This window comes from Coturnix japonica, chromosome Z, assembly GCF_054131305.1.
Source record: "Coturnix japonica strain WE chromosome Z, WE-NBRP24, whole genome shotgun sequence".
Classification (NCBI taxonomy): Eukaryota; Metazoa; Chordata; class Aves; order Galliformes; family Phasianidae; genus Coturnix; species Coturnix japonica.
The window spans coordinates 65,798,873-65,816,917 of record NC_140702.1 but is presented as its reverse complement, the minus strand read 5'-3'; the positions used below and the strand labels follow the sequence as shown (position 1 = coordinate 65,816,917).

The following is an 18,045-nucleotide window of genomic DNA, read 5'->3' as shown; positions in this document are numbered from 1 at the left end:
CATGGGGCCTCACTGCAGGTTCTGGCTGCGGGATGATCAGAGGTGCCACGTGGGTTGTCCCTGTGACAACATCATGGGTGGTGCTGCTGAGCTGCTCCGGGCGATGATTTTGGCCGTGGCAGTGTCCCAGCACTGGGAGATGCCTCAGCACCCAGCTGTAGGGATGGGCTGGAGGTGTTGCCAGCCACACATCAGGAGTTCAGCGCAAGGCAGGGGTGGCGGAAAGGCCCCCTGATCTCATGTTTCCCTGCTGAATATTTCACGAGAGCCGTGCAGGCGGCTGTGCCTGGCTCTGTGGTGGCTCCAGCTCTGACCCTGTCTGTCCCCCCCAGGACATGCTGATGCAGCTGGCCAAGGCTGTGGCCAGTGCTGCCGCTGCGCTGGTGCTGAAGGCCAAGAATGTGGCTCAGAAAACAGAAGACCAAGCCCTGCAGACGCAGGTGATTGCAGCTGCTACGCAGTGTGCCCTCTCCACCTCCCAGCTGGTGGCCTGCACCAAGGTAAGCACCAACCCTCACCTTGTTGCTTCTGGGACTAGGAGTTTCTGTTTCCTCTGGCCCTGGCTCTTTGGAATCATCCTTCTTAGGGGTCAGGGACAGTAGTCATCAGGGTCATGGGATGCTGGATGGAGAGAGGGGGCTGTGGGGTGGCAACACTGCCCAGCTTTTTTCCTGCCCTGCAGGTGGTGGCTCCCACCATCAGCTCCCCAGTGTGCCAGGAGCAGCTGATTGAGGCTGGCAAGCTGGTAGCCAAGTCGGCAGAGGGATGTGTGGAGGCCTCTAAGGCAGCTACCAACGATGACCAGCTGCTGAAGCAGGTGGGGGTGGCAGCCACCGCTGTCACCCAGGCCCTCAACGACCTGCTGCAGCACATCAAGCAGCACGCCACTGGCGGGCAGCCCATCGGGCGCTACGACCAGGCCACTGACACCATCCTCAATGTCACTGAGAACATATTCAGCTCCATGGGAGACGCAGGTAAGAGTGGCTGGTAGCACCTGGGGATGGTGGGCTTGAGGGGCACAGTGAGCTGGAGCAGGCTCTGGAGTCATGCTTTGCTGAGGGCTCATGCTTCAAGCTTGCCCCAAAAGTGAGGGGCTGGTGCAGCGAAGCAGCAAATCAGGGCAATTCTCAGGACTTGCTGACAGCCACCCTTCCTTCCTTCCTAGGGGAAATGGTGCGGCAGGCTCGTATTCTGGCGCAGGCCACCTCTGACCTCGTCAATGCCATTAAAGCTGATGCAGAGGGAGAGACGGACCTAGAGAATTCACGCAAGCTGCTGAGTGCAGCCAAAATCCTGGCCGATGCCACAGCCAAGATGGTGGAGGCTGCAAAGGTTGGTGGCAGACGGGAGGAGCCGCTGGGGCAAGAGGCAGAGCACAGCGACCTCTGGCAGGATGATAGGGGAACTGGGGGTCGTGCTGGGTGTGATGGCTTTCTGCTTTGTCCAGGGGGCTGCCGCCCACCCCGACAGCGAGGAGCAGCAGCAGCGGCTGCGGGAGGCTGCAGAGGGGCTGCGCATGGCCACCAACGCTGCGGCTCAGAATGCCATCAAGAAGAAGCTCGTGCACAAGCTGGAGGTGAGGCTGTGGTTTGGGCTGTGGTGGGGGAAGAAGGATGGTGTTGGAGTGGGAGAATTTTAGTGGGGAGTGGGACCTCAGTCTGTGGCAGAGCTCCTGTGCTGGGCTGACTCCTGATTTCCTTCTTCCTGACAGCACGCAGCCAAGCAGGCAGCTGCCTCCGCCACCCAGACCATCGCCGCCGCACAGCATGCTGCTGCCTCCAACAAGAACCCTGCTGCACAGCAGCAGCTGGTGCAGAGCTGCAAGGTGAGGGGTGTGGGGGCACAGTCTGGGTGTCAGCGGGATGACAGGTAAAACAGGGAGAAAAGCAGCCTGAGCAGCTGCAGCCATCGGCGTGCCCACACGCTCCATGTCCCCTGCAGTGACCCTGCTCTCCCTGCTCACAGGTGGTGGCGGACCAGATCCCCATGCTGGTGCAGGGTGTGCGAGGAAGCCAGTCACAGCCAGACAGCCCCAGTGCCCAGCTGGCTCTCATCGCCGCCAGCCAGAACTTCCTGCAGGTACCAGCTAATCTGCCACTGGATGCAGGCAGCAAGACAACTGTGTGCCGTGCCGTGTCTCATGCCTTTCTCTTTTGACAGCCTGGTGGGAAGATGGTTGCTGCAGCCAAGGCCACCGTGCCCACCATCACTGACCAGGCCTCAGCCATGCAGCTCAGCCAGTGTGCCAAGAACCTGGCTGCAGCCCTGGCTGAGCTCCGCACGGCTGCACAGAAGGTGAGGGGCCGTCAGAAGGCAGGCGGGTGGGATGGCCCTCCCTGCAGCATGAGCTCCATATAACGCTGTCGGTCCTTCCATCCACTGCAGGCACAGGAGGCCTGTGGGCCCCTGGAGATTGACTCAGCACTGGGCCTGGTGCAGAGCCTGGAGAGGGACCTGAAGGAGGCAAAGGCAGCTGCCAGGGATGGAAAGCTAAAGCCTCTGCCAGGAGAGACGGTGAGGACATGTGGGGTGGTGGGCAGGCAGGCCTGGGTGAAGCTGAACCCCTTTGTATGGGTCATGGTGCCTAACCCCTCCATGTTGTTTGCCTGCAGATGGAGAAGTGTGCGCAGGACCTGGGGAACAGCACCAAGGCTGTCACCTCTGCCATCGCTCACCTCCTGGGCGAGGTGGCCCAGGGCAATGAGAACTACACAGGTACCACCCCTCAGCCCCCAGCCAGGCTGTGGCACAGGGCCAGGCCCTCGCTGACTGATTGCTCTCCTCTATGGCAGGCATTGCAGCCCGGGAGGTGGCCCAAGCCCTGCGCTCTCTCAGCCAGGCTGCCCGCGGCGTGGCAGCCAACAGCTCGGACCCTCAGGTGCAGGGTGCCATGTTGGAGTGCGCTAGTGATGTGATGGATAAGGCCAACAACCTCATCGAGGAGGCACGGAAAGCCGTGGCCAAGCCTGGGGACCCTGACAGCCAGCAGCGCCTGGTGCAGGTGGGTCTGGGCCCCTGGGTGTCTATGGGATGAGGGCAGCCCGCCAGGGTGGGTGCTGAACAAGCTCTGCTGACATCTTCTGCAGGTGGCCAAGGCGGTGTCACAGGCCCTGAATCGCTGCGTGAACTGCCTGCCTGGGCAGCGGGACGTGGATGCTGCCATCCGCATGGTGGGAGAGGCCAGCAAGAGGCTGCTCTCAGATTCGGTGAGCTCAGCCTGGGGCTAAGGGGAACCGGGAAGTGTTGAGGTGGGCAAAGCTGGATGCTCACCCTGCTGTTGGGTGTGGAATGCCCATCCAGCTGCCACCACCTCACTGCAGCTCCTGACGCTCTCTTTGCCTCCAGTTCCCTCCCAGCAACAAGACCTTCCAGGAGGCTCAAAGCCAACTGAACCGGGCTGCTGCAGGACTCAACCAGTCTGCCAACGAGCTGGTGCAAGCGTCACGTGGTACACCCCAGGATCTGGCCAAATCCTCTGGCAAATTTGGACAGGACTTCAATGAGTTCCTGCAGGCAGGAGTGGAGATGGCCAGCCTATCTCCAGTGAGTGCAAACACCCATTTGGAGAGCCATGGACTGGGTGAAATGGCAGTAAGAGATTGAGGGTGGGCACAGAGCTTGGGAAGCTGCTGTTGGTGACTCTTACTGGTTCCTTGCAGAACAAAGAAGACCAGGCGCAGGTGGTATCAAACCTGAAGAGCATCTCCATGTCCTCCAGCAAGCTGCTGCTGGCAGCAAAGGCACTTTCTGCTGACCCCACATCGCCCAACCTCAAGAGCCAGCTGGCAGCAGCAGCACGGTAGGAAGAACCGCTTGCAGTGCATGGAGGGAGGTGGTTAAATTCCAAGAGCTATGCTGGGCTGCAGGAGGCTCAGTTTAGGCCAAATGTTTGCCTCTGTGAGACTCAGATTGTTATGGAGCTGTTCTGTGACCATTTATCTAATGTAATCCTAACCTGGCTCCTGTTGCAGTCTATGGAAAGAGATAGACCTTGGGTGGGCAGGAGGGTCTCATAACCAGAGCCTCTTCCCATTTCCTGCACCTTTCCCCCAAAGCCAAGTTAAAGTGTTTGCAATAGTGATGGATGGTGAAGCTAACACTGGTCCTTGTGTGTCCCTCCCCTGTCCCGACAGGGCTGTGACTGACAGCATTAACCAGCTGATCACCATGTGCACCCAGCAGGCGCCAGGCCAGAAGGAGTGTGACAATGCTCTGAGGGAGCTGGAGGTGAGAAGCAGCATCTCGGTTGCTGAAGAAGCACCTCTTCTGCTTGGGCTTGGCTGGGTGCTGAGATGTCTGTCAGGGGGAGAAAAGTACAGCGTGGGATGCAGGGAATGCACCTCCCTTTACGTGGCATCTCTGTCTTTGTAGACCGTGAAGGAACTGTTGGAGAACCCCACCCAGACTGTCAATGACATGTCCTACTTCAATTGCCTGGACAGTGTCATGGAGAACTCCAAGGTGAGCCAGGAGCAGAGCAGAAGGGTGGATGCTGGGGAAGGATGGTGAGGTTTGGGGAAGGATGTGAGGGCAAATGTGGCAACGGGAAAAGAGCTTCCTCCCTCACTTCTCATCTGGTGGATCTTGGTGAGCTCTGAATCTGGAGCACTCAGTGCAAACAGGAGGTAGTCTCTAGCTAGTGGCTATGAATCCTGCAGGTGCTGGGTGAGTCCATGGCTGGCATCTCCCAGAATGCAAAGAACAGCAAGCTGCCTGAGTTTGGAGAGTCCATCAGTGCCGCCTCCAAAGCTCTCTGCGGGCTCACGGAGGCAGCAGCCCAGGTGAGATACATTCAGTCCCAGCCTCACACATCACTCCTGGGGCAGGGAGCTATTGCCTGCCTCTGCCCCCATACAGTCCCTCACTGCATCTCTCATGCTCACAGGCTGCCTACCTGGTGGGAGTTTCTGATCCCAACAGCCAGGCTGGACAGCAGGGCTTGGTAGACCCCACTCAGTTTGCCAGAGCTAACCAGGCCATCCAGATGGCCTGCCAAAACCTGGTGGACCCTGCCTGCACACAGTCCCAGGTGCGTATGAAGTGGGCTGCTGTGATGGGCATTTTCTTGTCTAAAAGGGAGTATTGGAGGGATGGGGAGATGCTGTGGGTCCTGTCTCACTCTGCCTTTCTCTACAGGTGCTGTCAGCAGCCACCATTGTGGCTAAGCACACGTCAGCCCTGTGCAACACCTGCCGCCTGGCCTCCTCCCGCACCGCCAACCCTGTTGCCAAGCGGCAGTTTGTCCAGTCAGCTAAGGAGGTTGCCAACAGCACAGCCAACCTGGTGAAGACCATCAAGGTGCGCTTCCTACTGGGGCAGTATGGGCAGAGATAGGGTATGCTCAGGGCTAGATAACTTTGCTCTCTCCTATATACTAGGCCCTGGATGGTGCCTTCAATGAAGAGAACCGGGAGCGGTGCCGCGCAGCCACAGCTCCTCTCATAGAGGCTGTGGACAACCTGACAGCTTTTGCCTCCAACCCAGAGTTTGCCACCGTTCCTGCCCAGATCAGCCCTGAGGTGAGGTGTTATTGGGGCTTGGAGGGGTGGGCCTGGCTATGGTGGGAGCTTCTGCCTATTCATGCTGGTCCATCTGTTTCACGAGTCCACCATCTCTCTGCACAGGGACGCAGAGCCATGGAGCCCATTGTCACATCTGCCAAGACGATGCTGGAGAGCTCAGCTGGCCTCATTCAGACTGCCCGCTCCCTGGCTGTCAACCCCAAGGACCCACCGCAGTGGGCGGTGCTGGCTGGCCACTCTCGCACTGTCTCAGACTCCATCAAGAAACTGATCACCAACATGAGGTGAGAGTGAACTGGACTGTCTCAGCCAATCTGGTGTGTGTGGCCAGGGCCCCTTTGCACCAACCAGTATTGCTGATATGTCTTGTCATTCAGGGACAAAGCTCCTGGACAGCGGGAGTGTGACGAGGCTATAGATGTCCTGAACAGATGCATGCGGGAGGTGGACCAGGCCTCCCTTGCAGCCATCAGCCAGCAGTTGGCCCCCCGAGAAGGTATCTCCCAGGAGGTAAGTGGGGAACTTGCTCCTGGGGGCAGCATCTTATCCTGGAATCCCTCTGCCTTCACAAAGGGCTTCTGCAGCCCTTCTTGCATCTTTAGCAGGAATCCTAAACCCGCCCAGCCAAGTGGTGGGCAGAACAGCCTAGCTTCAAGCTGTGTGTCCCTGCTGCCTGTCTGGTTCAGTGGGACAGAGCAGGGTTGTCTGGTCAGACCACCCTTACACCCAGATCTGATTTAGCAGTGCAACCAGCACCTTGGTGTCCTGCTTTCCTCAAGCAGGTTAACTCTTTCTCACCAGAGCTTGGTGAGATCAGCTGTGCTGGAGCTTCATGCAAGTTATTCTCTTCTCAACAGGCTTTGCATAACCAGATGATCACGGCTGTGCAGGAGATCAACAACCTGATAGAGCCTGTGGCCAGCGCAGCACGGGCTGAAGCCTCACAGCTGGGACACAAGGTAATGGAAGGGCAGGGGTGGGGAGCTGGAGATCAGGCACCAAGTGTTTATCAAGGAGTTTGCACCATGAGAAAAGGCTCAGGCTAGCAGGGCCTGCTGTCACTGATTCTGCTTTTCCCTAGGTGTCTCAGATGGCTCAGTACTTCGAGCCACTCATTTTGGCAGCTATTGGTGCTGCCTCCAAAACACCCAACCACCAGCAGCAGATGAACCTCCTGGATCAGACAAAAACTCTGGCTGAGTCTGCCCTGCAGATGCTGTACACAGCCAAGGAGGCTGGTGGGAACCCCAAGGTGAGTGGGAGGTGGACATGGTGGCACCGTGAGCTTTGGATATGTGTCATGTATCATACATGCATGCCTGACACCAAAACTCAGGACAAGCATGTGGTGTCTGTGTTGAAGGGGAGCAGCTCTCACTCTATCTTGTCCTTGCAGCAAGCTGCCCACACGCAGGAGGCTCTGGAGGAGGCCGTGCAGATGATGAAGGAGGCAGTGGACGACCTGACCACCACGCTCAATGAGGCAGCCAGTGCGGCAGGCGTTGTTGGGGGCATGGTGGACTCCATCACCCAAGCCATCAACCAGGTGAAGGGAACACAGAGAGGGCTGCGGGAGAGGAGGAGTCAGTCAAACTCTGTGTGGCACTTTGTCATTTCTTGTCTTCCTTGGGTTGCTAGCACTGAGTCCTGCTTGAGAAGGAGTGGCAAACAGAGTACTGCACTTATGCAACCAAAGAGGCAGGGAGAGATGCTGGAAGTTGTTCAGATGTTCCCCAAGGGAGCACTGGGGGATGGTCTATGGGAGGAGCATCTAGGGCCCTTGTGGGCAGCACAAATCTCCTGCTTTGCTGTTGTCAAGAAGGGCCACTGTGCTTGTGCTGGAGCCAAACTCTTCTGGTATTTTATTGCAGCTGGATGAGGGACCAATGGGCGAGCCTGAGGGGACCTTTGTGGACTACCAGACCACAATGGTGAAGACGGCCAAAGCTATCGCAGTGACCGTGCAGGAGATGGTGGGTACAGGAGCCCGTCACTATTCTCTTATTTATCCCTACTTGAGGCAGGAAGCAGACAGTGGTGCTGTGGTCTCACTTAGGCAGGGCAACTGCCACTGCTGCTTGCCTGTCCTACTGCAGGGCCTGTCTGAGTTCTGTCGTTATTTCATTGGCAGGTCACCAAATCCACCACCAACCCAGATGAGCTGGGCATACTGGCCAACCAGCTTACCAATGACTACGGGCAGCTGGCACAACAGGCCAAGCCAGCTGCTCTCACTGCCGAAAATGAGGAGGTAAGATGTTTGGCCTGGAGTAGATGCATGGGATGACTTTCATTTCCTATCGAGTATGTTGGGTATGAGGCTAATACCGTTATGGCTCTCTCATGCACACATTTGCCTGCAGATTGGCTCCCATATCAAGCGCCGGGTACAGGAGCTGGGCCATGGCTGTGCTGCCCTGGTGACCAAGGCTGGAGCTCTGCAATGTAGCCCCAGCGATGCCTACACCAAGAAGGAGCTGATAGAGAGTGCACGCAAGGTCTCCGAGAAGGTGAGCAGTGCTAAGGGTCTCAGAGCATGCAACAGGAAAGGGGATTTAGGTGGTGGGAGGAGTGCTGGGTTGAACCCCATATCCTGTGGCCACCAATTTGGGTTCTCCAGGGGTCATCCTGGACTCTGTCTGCTCTTGGCCATGCTTGCTCTAGCACAACTGGGGTGAAGGAGAGGTTCCTCTCCTGCCACCATATCAACTTGTGCTGTGATTGGAGTGTGCAGTAGCTGGGTGCTCACTGCTGAAGTGCTGAACTGCCAAGGAGTATTGATCACACCCTCATGGCAGCTCAGGGCTCTGTAAACCTGCCCTTTCAGATGTGTGTGTAGCATTTGCTACATCTTTAATAATCTTCCAGCTCACTCTGGGTGACTGATCTCCTCTGCCCCTTCTGCTGGCATGGTGGAAAACCTTGCCCATTTAAAAGCACATTGGTTAGTAGCAGATGGAAACATGGGCTTAAAAATCTGGTTTATAAGAGTAGAGCTGCAGTGCTTGTAAGAAAGATTACAAAAGCAAAACTAACTCTGGTTCATACTGTCTGGCACATATCAGCATGCTCAGGGCTCCCTGCAGATTCTTGCTTTCAAAGCTTTCTTTCCATCAGGAAAATTACCATCTTAAGAGTGCTTGGAAGAGTGAGGGATATGGGTTTAGGACTTACAAAAGGAATGAGCTGCAAGCCTTACTTGTTTAGAGAGTAGCACAGTCCAGTGGCACTCGCAGTCCTAAAGGTGGAAGATTTGAGATAAAAATAATTGGAAGCTAAGAAGGAATGCTGTATTGTATAATCCCTGATTCCCCTCCTTGGTTCAGTGAGATACACGGTAGGGGCTGCCTGTTCCTGCCTCTCCAGTCACCCTGTTTGTACCCCACAGGTGTCCCATGTGCTGGCAGCTCTGCAGGCTGGGAACCGTGGGACTCAAGCCTGTATCACTGCAGCCAGCGCTGTCTCTGGCATCATTGCTGACCTCGACACCACCATCATGTTTGCCACAGCAGGGACTCTCAATCGGGAGAACTCAGAAACCTTTGCTGACCACAGGTACGAGGGCTGGGGAGTAGGACACTTTGCTTAGATGGAGGTAAAGGGGTCCTGCTATCTCACATCTTTGTAAGCGGTGGGCCAGCTCCAGGGAGACCTACAAATTCATGCTGGCTCTGTTTTCACACCCAGCACATACATATGGAAGGCAGGGAGCAAGGAGCATGTGCACATGCAAAGGGACAGGCACCTGCATGTCATTCTTTAGTGCCTTGTGCAAGCACACCTCTGTGGCACTGCCTTCTCTCTGACACTCTTCTTCTCACCAGGGAGGGCATTTTGAAGACAGCCAAGGCGTTGGTGGAAGACACCAAGGTGCTGGTGCAGAATGCCACAGCCAGCCAGGAGAAGCTAGCCCAGGCTGCCCAGTCCTCTGTGGCCACCATCACCCGCCTGGCTGAGGTGGTGAAGCTGGGTGCTGCCAGCCTGGGATCTGAAGACCCAGAGACTCAGGTAGGATGGAGTGTCTGGGGTGAATGGAGGGTGCTCTTAGCTTGCAGGAAGGGAATGGAACTGAGTATGTGTGGTCTGGGCTGGACTCCATGTGTCCTGAAGAGGGTTGACTGGGCTTTGACCCTAGTCAGCCACTCTAGCTGAGTTAAATTCTATGTATCCAAGAGTGTCCATATTTCTTATTAGTTGGATGCACCATCCCAGCTTGAGTGTGACCCTGGACTTGCTTTTCGCAGGTGGTTCTGATCAATGCTGTGAAGGATGTGGCCAAAGCACTTGGGGACCTGATTGGTGCCACCAAAGCAGCTGCTGGCAAAGCTGGGGATGATCCTGCAGTCTATCAGCTGAAGAACTCTGCCAAGGTCTGCGGTGGAGAAGAGGAGATGGGGCAGGAGGGCTGGAGAAAGAAAAGGGGGACTCCTGTGCACGTCTAGGGACAGGAGGACAGCTGTGAGGCAAATGGGACAAGGGTGCAGAGAGGCATGTGAAAGGTGGGGCACAGCATGTGTGAATTGGTTAGAGATCAAAATGAAGTGATATGAGTAGAGTATGAGGAAGGGGCAGTTCTGCACCAAACCACAAGGGAGAGATGGTGCTGGCAGCATCCTAAAGCTTTTGCGGGGCTTTACCTGGCTCTGTTCTCCCTTCCACAGGTGATGGTCACCAATGTCACTTCCTTGCTGAAGACAGTGAAGGCCGTTGAGGATGAGGCCACAAAGGGGACACGAGCACTGGAGGCCACTATAGAGCATATCCGCCAAGAACTGGCGGTGAGCACTGCTGTGGGGTCACAGCTGACACCCTGCCCACCTGCTGCCCCATGCCTCACTCCTGCCTTTCTCCTCGCAGGTCTTCTCCTCCCCGGTGCCTCCTGCCCAGGTCTCAACCCCAGAGGACTTCATCCGAATGACGAAAGGCATCACAATGGCCACAGCCAAAGCTGTGGCTGCTGGCAATTCGTGTCGGCAGGAGGATGTCATCGCTACAGCCAACCTGAGCCGCCGTGCCATTGCCGACATGCTGCGTGCCTGCAAGGTGCTGCGCAGGAGGGCAGTGGATGTGGGGCTGGCACAGGGGTGGGGGGACTCTGGCAGAGCCCCCAGTGCTTGTGTCTGGATACAAATGCTATCTCTGGGTTGCAGGAGGCTGCTTACCACCCGGAGGTGAGCGCGGACGTGCGGCAGCGGGCGCTGCGCTTTGGCAAGGAGTGTGCTGATGGCTACCTGGAGCTGCTGGAGCACGTGCTGGTGGTGAGTGTCCCCAGCCCCATGGTTTTATGAGGCTTCCCTTGGACACCAGGGTGTCCAAGAGCTCTGCAGTTACCCTCACTGAGGTCTTTTAGCAAGTTTACTTTTGCATCCTGTACATGAAGTGCCCAAGGTGAGTGCAGGGCAAAAGATGGTGTGCAGTGACCACTGGCTCAACAGGTTGCAATGCCTGTCTTTCAGGTCCTGCCTAAAAGAGAGACCTGTCCCTGCCTTGAGACTGCACAGTTATTTGTTGCTGCAGTGCTCTGGGCTAGTGCTGCTGTAATTGCTTTGACCTGAGCTGAACAGTCAGTGTCAAAATGATCCTTGAGAAGCTGGTGCTGGATTCCTGTCTCATTCTTTGTCCCAGTACCTAGGCTAGGCAGACAAATGAAAGGTGACGAGGGATGGGAGTGCTGCCTGTAATTACTTACAGAAGCAGATATCAGAGCCATAAACAGTCTTTCAAGAAAGGTATTTGGCTAACAACAGATGGGAGATTAACTGGCCATAAACAGATGGAGTCTGGAAATTCGACAACACAGGAACAGAATCCTGAAGCAGCTTCCGTTCAAAGTGGTGGGTGGGAGAAACTTCAGCCAGTGTGAAAACAGAGCTTGTTAAGCTCACAGAGGAGTGTGAGACAGGCAGTGCCTGTGGTGGCAGAGGTGCTGGCTGCAAAGGCCAGCTGTGCCCTTTTCATCCAGTCTTCCTACAGCTTAGTCCTCTCAGGTGCTTCAGTTGTCTGCTTTAATTAGCTGTCTTACAAGATCAGTGCAGCTCACTTGAAGCAAATAAAACCTGGGTTATCCAAGACATGGAAAGAAAGTATTCAGTGAGGTGCTTCCAGTGGTTTGCATTCTTGGCAAGAATACATAGTGACCAAGTTGAGCCTGCTGCAGAGATGTGCAGGGCACATGCCTTTGGAGTTACTGGTAGCCTTGGACTGGGAGAAAGGAGAAAGAGCAAGCGTGGGTCAGTTACACAGCACAGTTTCACTGGGTTAGTTAAAAAGGACTGATAAATCATGTTCAGATTCACCAGATGTGAGGTGGGGGAGCTCAGGGAAAGCCAGGCTCCTTGGGGGTGAGAAGTGCCAGCACTGGCAGAACAAAGAGGAGGCAGGCAGGAGCCAAGGGCTAAAAATTGAAGACAGATGGGGGAAATCAAAGGCTGGTTGGTTATGCCTGAAGGAGGTAACCACCAGGATAGAGTTCCAAAAGGAGCAGTGAGTTTTTCATGCTCTAGATCGAATGTCTTTCTGGAAGATGCTGTAGCCACACTCAAGACGTCACAGCCAAGACTGACATGCTAGATTAAATTCTCTGGCTGAACTGTTGTTAACAGATGATTGGGCTAATGACATACTGTGGTAGTGCCCAAGGTCAAACTACTTGCAGAAGCATGCTATTCCACTGCGTTTTGGGTTTAACCTTCCAGCTGCCTTGTGACATTTCCTGAATATCACACAGGCAGTACATCCAGTGAAATGTTCACCAGAGGTACATCTTGGGAAGGCTATATCCTGTAGAAAGAGACAATTTAGCAATTTTAAGCATGTCATCATAGCAGACAACAGACTTAACAGTATGGCATGTTGTCCAGACGTGCTCATAAGGGTAAACTGCCCATGGCTGTGTGCTGTCAGGAGCTCCTGTGACTTTCCTGGGATGGCCCCACATGAGTCCAGAATCACTCCCAGCCTCAGCAGTGTGCCAGTCTGTGTGTGCAGGGTCATGTTGGTGGGGAGGCAGCAGGTTCCTGGAAAGCAGTGAGCAGAAGGCATGCGGAGGTGCTGACAGGGCAGAGCGTAGTGCTGGTCCCTCCCCATACAGAGGGGTGTGGAATGGGAGGTTATGGGCAGGATACCGCCTGATACAAACGGGATACAGCAAGACTTGCTGTATGTGTGCTGGGTTGGTCCCTTTGGGAGCCAACGCCTTGCAGAGTGTGAACAGGAGTGGTTGTAGTTCAAGAAAGAGAGTTATTTAGCTTGGGATGGAAAACGTGGCTCCCAGCAGAAGAGTAAGCAAGCAGCATATTTCACCAGGGAGGGGAAGGAATTTGAACCTCCTTAGGGATGTGGTATTTGGTAACAATAGGTCTCTGCCACTAAAAGCAGAGAAATTCAGGCTGAAAACTGCAGACAGGCAGTTAAGAGCGGGAAGAAGTAAGGTGCTGCTGGGCATGGGTGGTCTCTCCAGCCCTGCAGCCTTTGTGTTCAGCCATCAGAAAATGTGATGGGGCTAAAATATGAAGTGGTAATGGCAGCTTTCAGGAAGCCTCTGAACCTTCCTTCTCGCTTCTCCATCTTTCACCCTTTCCTTCACGTACCCCGTTACCCATGTGTCTCTGCCAGGGCATTCATTTGCCTTCTTCTCTCTCCTCTCCATCCTCCTGTGCAGCCGGTGAGTAAGGTGACACTTGGTGTGCTTGCCAGTGTCTAACCTCTGCATGAGCCTTGTTGGCGGCATGTCCGCCTGCCCAGCCCAGCGGTGACGCTGTGCCTGTGTGGTTTGGAGCAGGACCCCATGGTCCATGCCTGTACTCACTCCTGCTCGAGCTGATGTGTGGCCTCCAGTGTGCCGTGGTGTGTGCATGCCTCTGCAGGGCACCCTCTGCAGGGTGTCTCCTAGAAAGGGGATGTATGTCCTGCAGGGACTGAGACCTTGCTCCACATCCTCCCCTGCCCTGCTTGTGTTTGCAGATGAGTTTCTGAGAGGGGGGACAGCAAGGGAGGGATAGGTTCAGGAGCTTGGAGTGCTTTGGGGTGGGGAGAAGATCCAAGGAGACAGCCACTGAGTGGTGGAAGGGCTCAAGCTTAGAATCTGGTGCTGTGTAATGTCCCAGAAGCTGTGGACTCGACACAGCCAAGAAGAGCATCCTGTCCCTGTGCAGGAGGAGGCTCACCAGCACTGCTGCAGACAGGATGACAAACAATGACCAGTTCACACATACAGGGTGGGGTTTTCCCCTCTCCTTCTCTAGGGGAACACCTCAAATAGACCTATGCGGTCTGATTGCTTTGTGATGGCACTCACAATAGCCTGAAATGAGGGTGTCTGAGCCCCAAATAGAACTTTTACCAAGCAGGCAAACTCTGGGGGCAAGGAGCTGCCAGGTAGGGACCACCCCCTTCTTCAGTTTCCATAACATGCTCACTGCTGCTCTCTCACAGATCCTGCAGAAGCCGACCCATGAGCTGAAGCAGCAGCTGGCTGGGTACTCCAAGCGGGTGGCCAGCTCTGTCACTGAACTCATCCAGGCAGCTGAAGCCATGAAAGGTGAGCACCACAGCTACATCCACCTCTGGTCTGGCACCTGGGCTTCAGTAGCTGATGGGAGGGGGTAGGGTCATTGGGAAATCAAGCTGTGCATGGGTTTAATTTCTCTTGGTTCCCTTTTCTGTAGGGACGGAGTGGGTTGACCCAGAAGATCCCACAGTCATCGCTGAGAATGAATTGCTGGGTGCAGCAGCTGCCATCGAGGCTGCAGCCAAGAAGCTGGAGCAGCTGAAACCAAGGGCCAAGCCCAAGGTTGTGTGGGGTACTGAGCCCCACCTCACCTCCCCAGCAGCCTCCTGCCACCTTCTCTGCCTTCCTGTATAGGATTAATGTGCTCATTTTTGCCTACAGCAAGCAGATGAGAGCCTGGACTTTGAGGAGCAGATCCTGGAAGCTGCCAAATCAATTGCTGCAGCCACAAGCGCCTTGGTGAAAGCAGCCTCAGCAGCCCAGCGAGAATTGGTGGCCCAAGGAAAGGTAAGACTGGGAGGGAAGAGAGTTGAAGTCATAAAGATACAGAGCTTTCACAGGGAGGGAAGGTGAATCTGGAGCTGTGGTGGGTTCTCTTCCTTCTCCAAGGACTGTTCCTGTGCCTTATTCACCCTGTCCTGCTTCACAGGTGGGAGTCATCCCGGCCAATGCAGTGGATGATGGACAGTGGTCCCAGGGACTCATTTCAGCTGTGAGTATCAAGGAAACATGGGGGCAGGGGACATCTAATGTTGGGCAAGATGCTCTCTGCCCTTATGCTTCCGCTCTCTAAAAGAGGCAGCCCCACTGCTGACTTCCTCTCCCACCATATGGGGTTTGGCATGGAAGCCAATTGACCCCATCCTATGCACCACGTCCTCCTTGGGACCCTCTCTTCCAGCCCTCTGACACCCTCTCTTGTTGCAGGCACGCATGGTGGCTGCTGCCACCAACAACCTGTGCGAAGCTGCCAATGCAGCAGTGCAGGGCCATGCCAGTGAGGAGAAGCTGATCTCATCAGCCAAGCAGGTGGCTGCCTCCACAGCACAGCTGCTGGTGGCCTGCAAGGTGAAGGCTGACCATGACTCAGAGGCTATGAAGAGGCTCCAGGTGAGTCCCTTTAGCCCCAGCTGCCTCCTCCAGGTTCCTGAACATTCCCTTGGGTGCTTGAGGGGTGGGTGAGAGCAGGGAGGCATCTAGGATCATGGGATGGGGCTGTGGCACTGCTCTTGGTGGTTCATTTGGACACTGGCTCCATGTAGCTTGGACTTCAATTGCATGCACATGTATTCCTGGGCTCCCATCCACCAGGCTGGGGTTGCAGAGCCTGGGGGTATTCACGGCTGATGGCCTGACTTGGGAATGCCTGAAATGTATGCACCAGATCCCTGGCATTAAAGCTTAGGGACATGTTTTGATGGTGCCATCTCCGTGGCCACGGGGCAGAAGTGAATGCCCACGTGCTGCAGGAGGGATCCCAGTGGGACCTCAGAGGTGTCACCTTGGGCCAGAGGCTGGGATGGGACTGTCCCTGCCCTGCTGTTCACGTGGGAGCAGAGTGAGGGAGCCCATGGGCTCAGTCAGGAGCAGCAGCGCCTGAAATGGTCATGAGCAGTCGCGGTGGCAGCGAGCCATGAGCAGGGAGCTCTGCTGGCAGCCCCCCTTCTTCCAGCTGCCTCTTCTGCACACCAGCCCATCTGGGACAGGGGTTCCCCCCCAGGGCAGCAGTTGTACCCTGGGCTGAGTGTAATGCCTCCCGTTTTTTCCCCCACTCCAGGCTGCTGGCAATGCTGTGAAGAGAGCATCAGACAATCTGGTGAAGGCAGCGCAGAAGGCAGCCGCCTTCCAGGACCATGATGAGACGGTGGTGGTGAAGGAGAAGATGGTGGGAGGAATTGCACAGGTGAGGAGTGGGGCTGCTTCCATAGGACAGGGTGGCTCTGGCTGCCCCCAAGGCCATATTGTCATCACACAGCACTGCAGGCTGGGAAGTGGCTCCCATTCCACACAGCAGGGCTTGATATTCTTCCTACTGTTTGTAGCAGTGGGCACAGCCAGTGAACATTTGCTGGTGCTTTTAGTGTAATACCTGCACCAACCCAGTGGCCACAGGGTGTGTGAAGGGTAGAATGCTGTTCAAGGGACAGGCGCAACCCTATATGACAAGGCACAGGTCCCAGCTTTACCTGCTGCACGTGGGACCTGCCTGCAGGATACTGTGGGCCGTATCTCCTGAGCACTGTGATGTGACCACAGGGGGTGCTTAGCTGTAGTTGTGGCTGTGGTGGAAGGATGCAGAGCAAGATGTTCATACCATGGGTGGACAAAGCATCTTGCCACTCTCTCTGCAGATCATCGCCGCCCAGGAGGAGATGCTGCGCAAGGAGCGGGAGCTGGAGGAGGCACGCAAGAAGCTGGCCATGATCCGGCAGCAGCAGTACAAGTTCCTGCCCACCGAGCTGCGGGACGAGGAGCAGAACTGAGCCCCGCGCCCAGGCAGAGCCCTCCCTCCACTCACTGCACAGACTGCTGCCTCCAGCTCCTATTTAAGACACCCCACCTCCAATAACGCTGGGCTGCCTCGGCCCGCACCGGTGCACCAGGACTAACCCAGACACCGTGCAGGTGCTGCACCTGCGCCGCTGCTTCGCCACCCATCGCACCTCTCCACGCAGCACACCGGGCTGGGAGCCTGTCCTGGGGCAGCTCAATGTGCCCCTGGGGCCCAAGGCTCCCTGCTGCCTGGGGCCTGGCCCTTCACGCCTTTCAGGACTTTCCTCGTGCCTTCTTATCCTCTCTCTTGCTTCTTTCTTCTCCCTCCTCCAGGTGGGAGCGGGTGAGGCCTGTGCCTTGCCCTTGTTTGGGGATCATCTCTGCACCTTCCCTTGTGCCTCGCACAGAGCCTCTTTTCACCTTTATGCCTTACTGCTGGCTGAACGCCCCTGCACTCCGCAGCAGCAGCCGCCTGGGAGGCACCGCACACCCTCCTCAGTGCCTCTGTTTGGGGCTGGTGCTGTGGCTTCGCCCCAGGAGCTGCTGTTCCCACCTTATTGCCTCCCAGCCAGCTCTGCCTTCCTCCTCCTTCCCAAGTGCCTGCGTTGTTTTCTGAGATCTTCAGTATTTTTTATAACTTTTAAATTTCTGTAGTATTGAGCCTTCAGCTTTCTGAGTTCATTTATCCCCTTGCTCACATCACCCCCACTAATGCCCGGAGCCCAGTGCCTGCCTGGAGGCCCGGAGCCCACAGCTCCCCATCCCTCCCTGGCTCCGGGACCTCCCTCCCTCCCCTTTGCACTCGCTGAGGCTTCTCTCACTATTTTGATACTTTGAGCATCCCATATTACACATGGAAGGAAACCACCTCCCCCCGAAGCTCCGGGGTGGAGGGAATGTGGATGGCTCTTTGGAAAGACGCTTTCATCAATAAAAGTGGTTTTCCTGCTTGCTTGGAGCACGTGTCCATGGGGGAGTGCAGGGACCCCCAACTTCGGGTGCCCCCAAGGAGCAGGGCTCTGGGGGGGAGGGTTGCTTCAGACCCCACTGCGGGCAGCATGGGGCTGCCAGCCCTCCTTGTGGGGGGAAAGCGCCACGAGCACTTATACAGCACGGAAACTATTTGAGGCATGTCCAAAGCGGCACCCGGCAGCCCAGACCCCCGTTGGCAGCTTCGCAGGTGCTACCCAGGGCAGGGGGGGATTTTGTTGCAGGGGGATTTGGGGGCCGGCTGAGCTCCAGTGTAGCACCTGCCCCTGAGGCTCTGCGCTCCTGGCCCCATTCCTGCAGGCAGCCAAAAATATCCCTAGGCAGGGCAGTGGGAGGGGGTGCAGGTGGGGCACCCCCTATGCATTGACCCCCCCAGTGGGGCAGCAGTCAGGAATGCGGCTGGAGCCCCTCTGGCTGCCTGGGCTGAGCTCAGGCCTTGAAATAGTCACCCTGGCTGCCCCAGCGTGGCCCCTTCCCCACCTGCTGCCACCCCTTCCCGTCACTCAGCTGAGCCTGGGGGCATGAGGG

The 18,045-nt window shown here is 56.2% G+C and overlaps 1 protein-coding gene across 5 annotated transcripts in view; it reads left to right on the top strand.

Moving 5' to 3' along the window:
• Nucleotides 1–17,478, top strand: part of TLN1 (talin 1) — a 30,268-nt gene extending 12,790 nt beyond the window's left edge. For 4 of the 5 annotated variants that reach the window (XM_015848342.3, XM_085527881.1, XM_015848343.3 and 1 more), the window contains 40 exons: nt 333–500; nt 683–977; nt 1,169–1,335; nt 1,451–1,579; nt 1,715–1,828; nt 1,969–2,082; nt 2,164–2,298; nt 2,389–2,517; nt 2,616–2,718; nt 2,796–3,004; nt 3,090–3,209; nt 3,349–3,546; nt 3,663–3,802; nt 4,137–4,230; nt 4,375–4,464; nt 4,662–4,784; nt 4,889–5,032; nt 5,140–5,301; nt 5,382–5,522; nt 5,628–5,809; nt 5,903–6,035; nt 6,383–6,484; nt 6,607–6,777; nt 6,922–7,071; nt 7,397–7,498; nt 7,657–7,776; nt 7,889–8,035; nt 8,914–9,080; nt 9,350–9,533; nt 9,770–9,895; nt 10,187–10,303; nt 10,383–10,568; nt 10,676–10,783; nt 13,959–14,064; nt 14,192–14,316; nt 14,416–14,541; nt 14,684–14,746; nt 14,962–15,144; nt 15,812–15,937; nt 16,386–17,478. In XM_015848342.3, the coding sequence (XP_015703828.2) occupies nt 333–500; nt 683–977; nt 1,169–1,335; nt 1,451–1,579; nt 1,715–1,828; nt 1,969–2,082; nt 2,164–2,298; nt 2,389–2,517; nt 2,616–2,718; nt 2,796–3,004; nt 3,090–3,209; nt 3,349–3,546; nt 3,663–3,802; nt 4,137–4,230; nt 4,375–4,464; nt 4,662–4,784; nt 4,889–5,032; nt 5,140–5,301; nt 5,382–5,522; nt 5,628–5,809; nt 5,903–6,035; nt 6,383–6,484; nt 6,607–6,777; nt 6,922–7,071; nt 7,397–7,498; nt 7,657–7,776; nt 7,889–8,035; nt 8,914–9,080; nt 9,350–9,533; nt 9,770–9,895; nt 10,187–10,303; nt 10,383–10,568; nt 10,676–10,783; nt 13,959–14,064; nt 14,192–14,316; nt 14,416–14,541; nt 14,684–14,746; nt 14,962–15,144; nt 15,812–15,937; nt 16,386–16,517 (5,631 nt within the window). In that variant the 3' untranslated portion in view covers nt 16,518–17,478. 5 annotated transcript variants of the gene reach the window in all.
• Nucleotides 17,479–18,045: the final 567 nt, after the last annotated feature.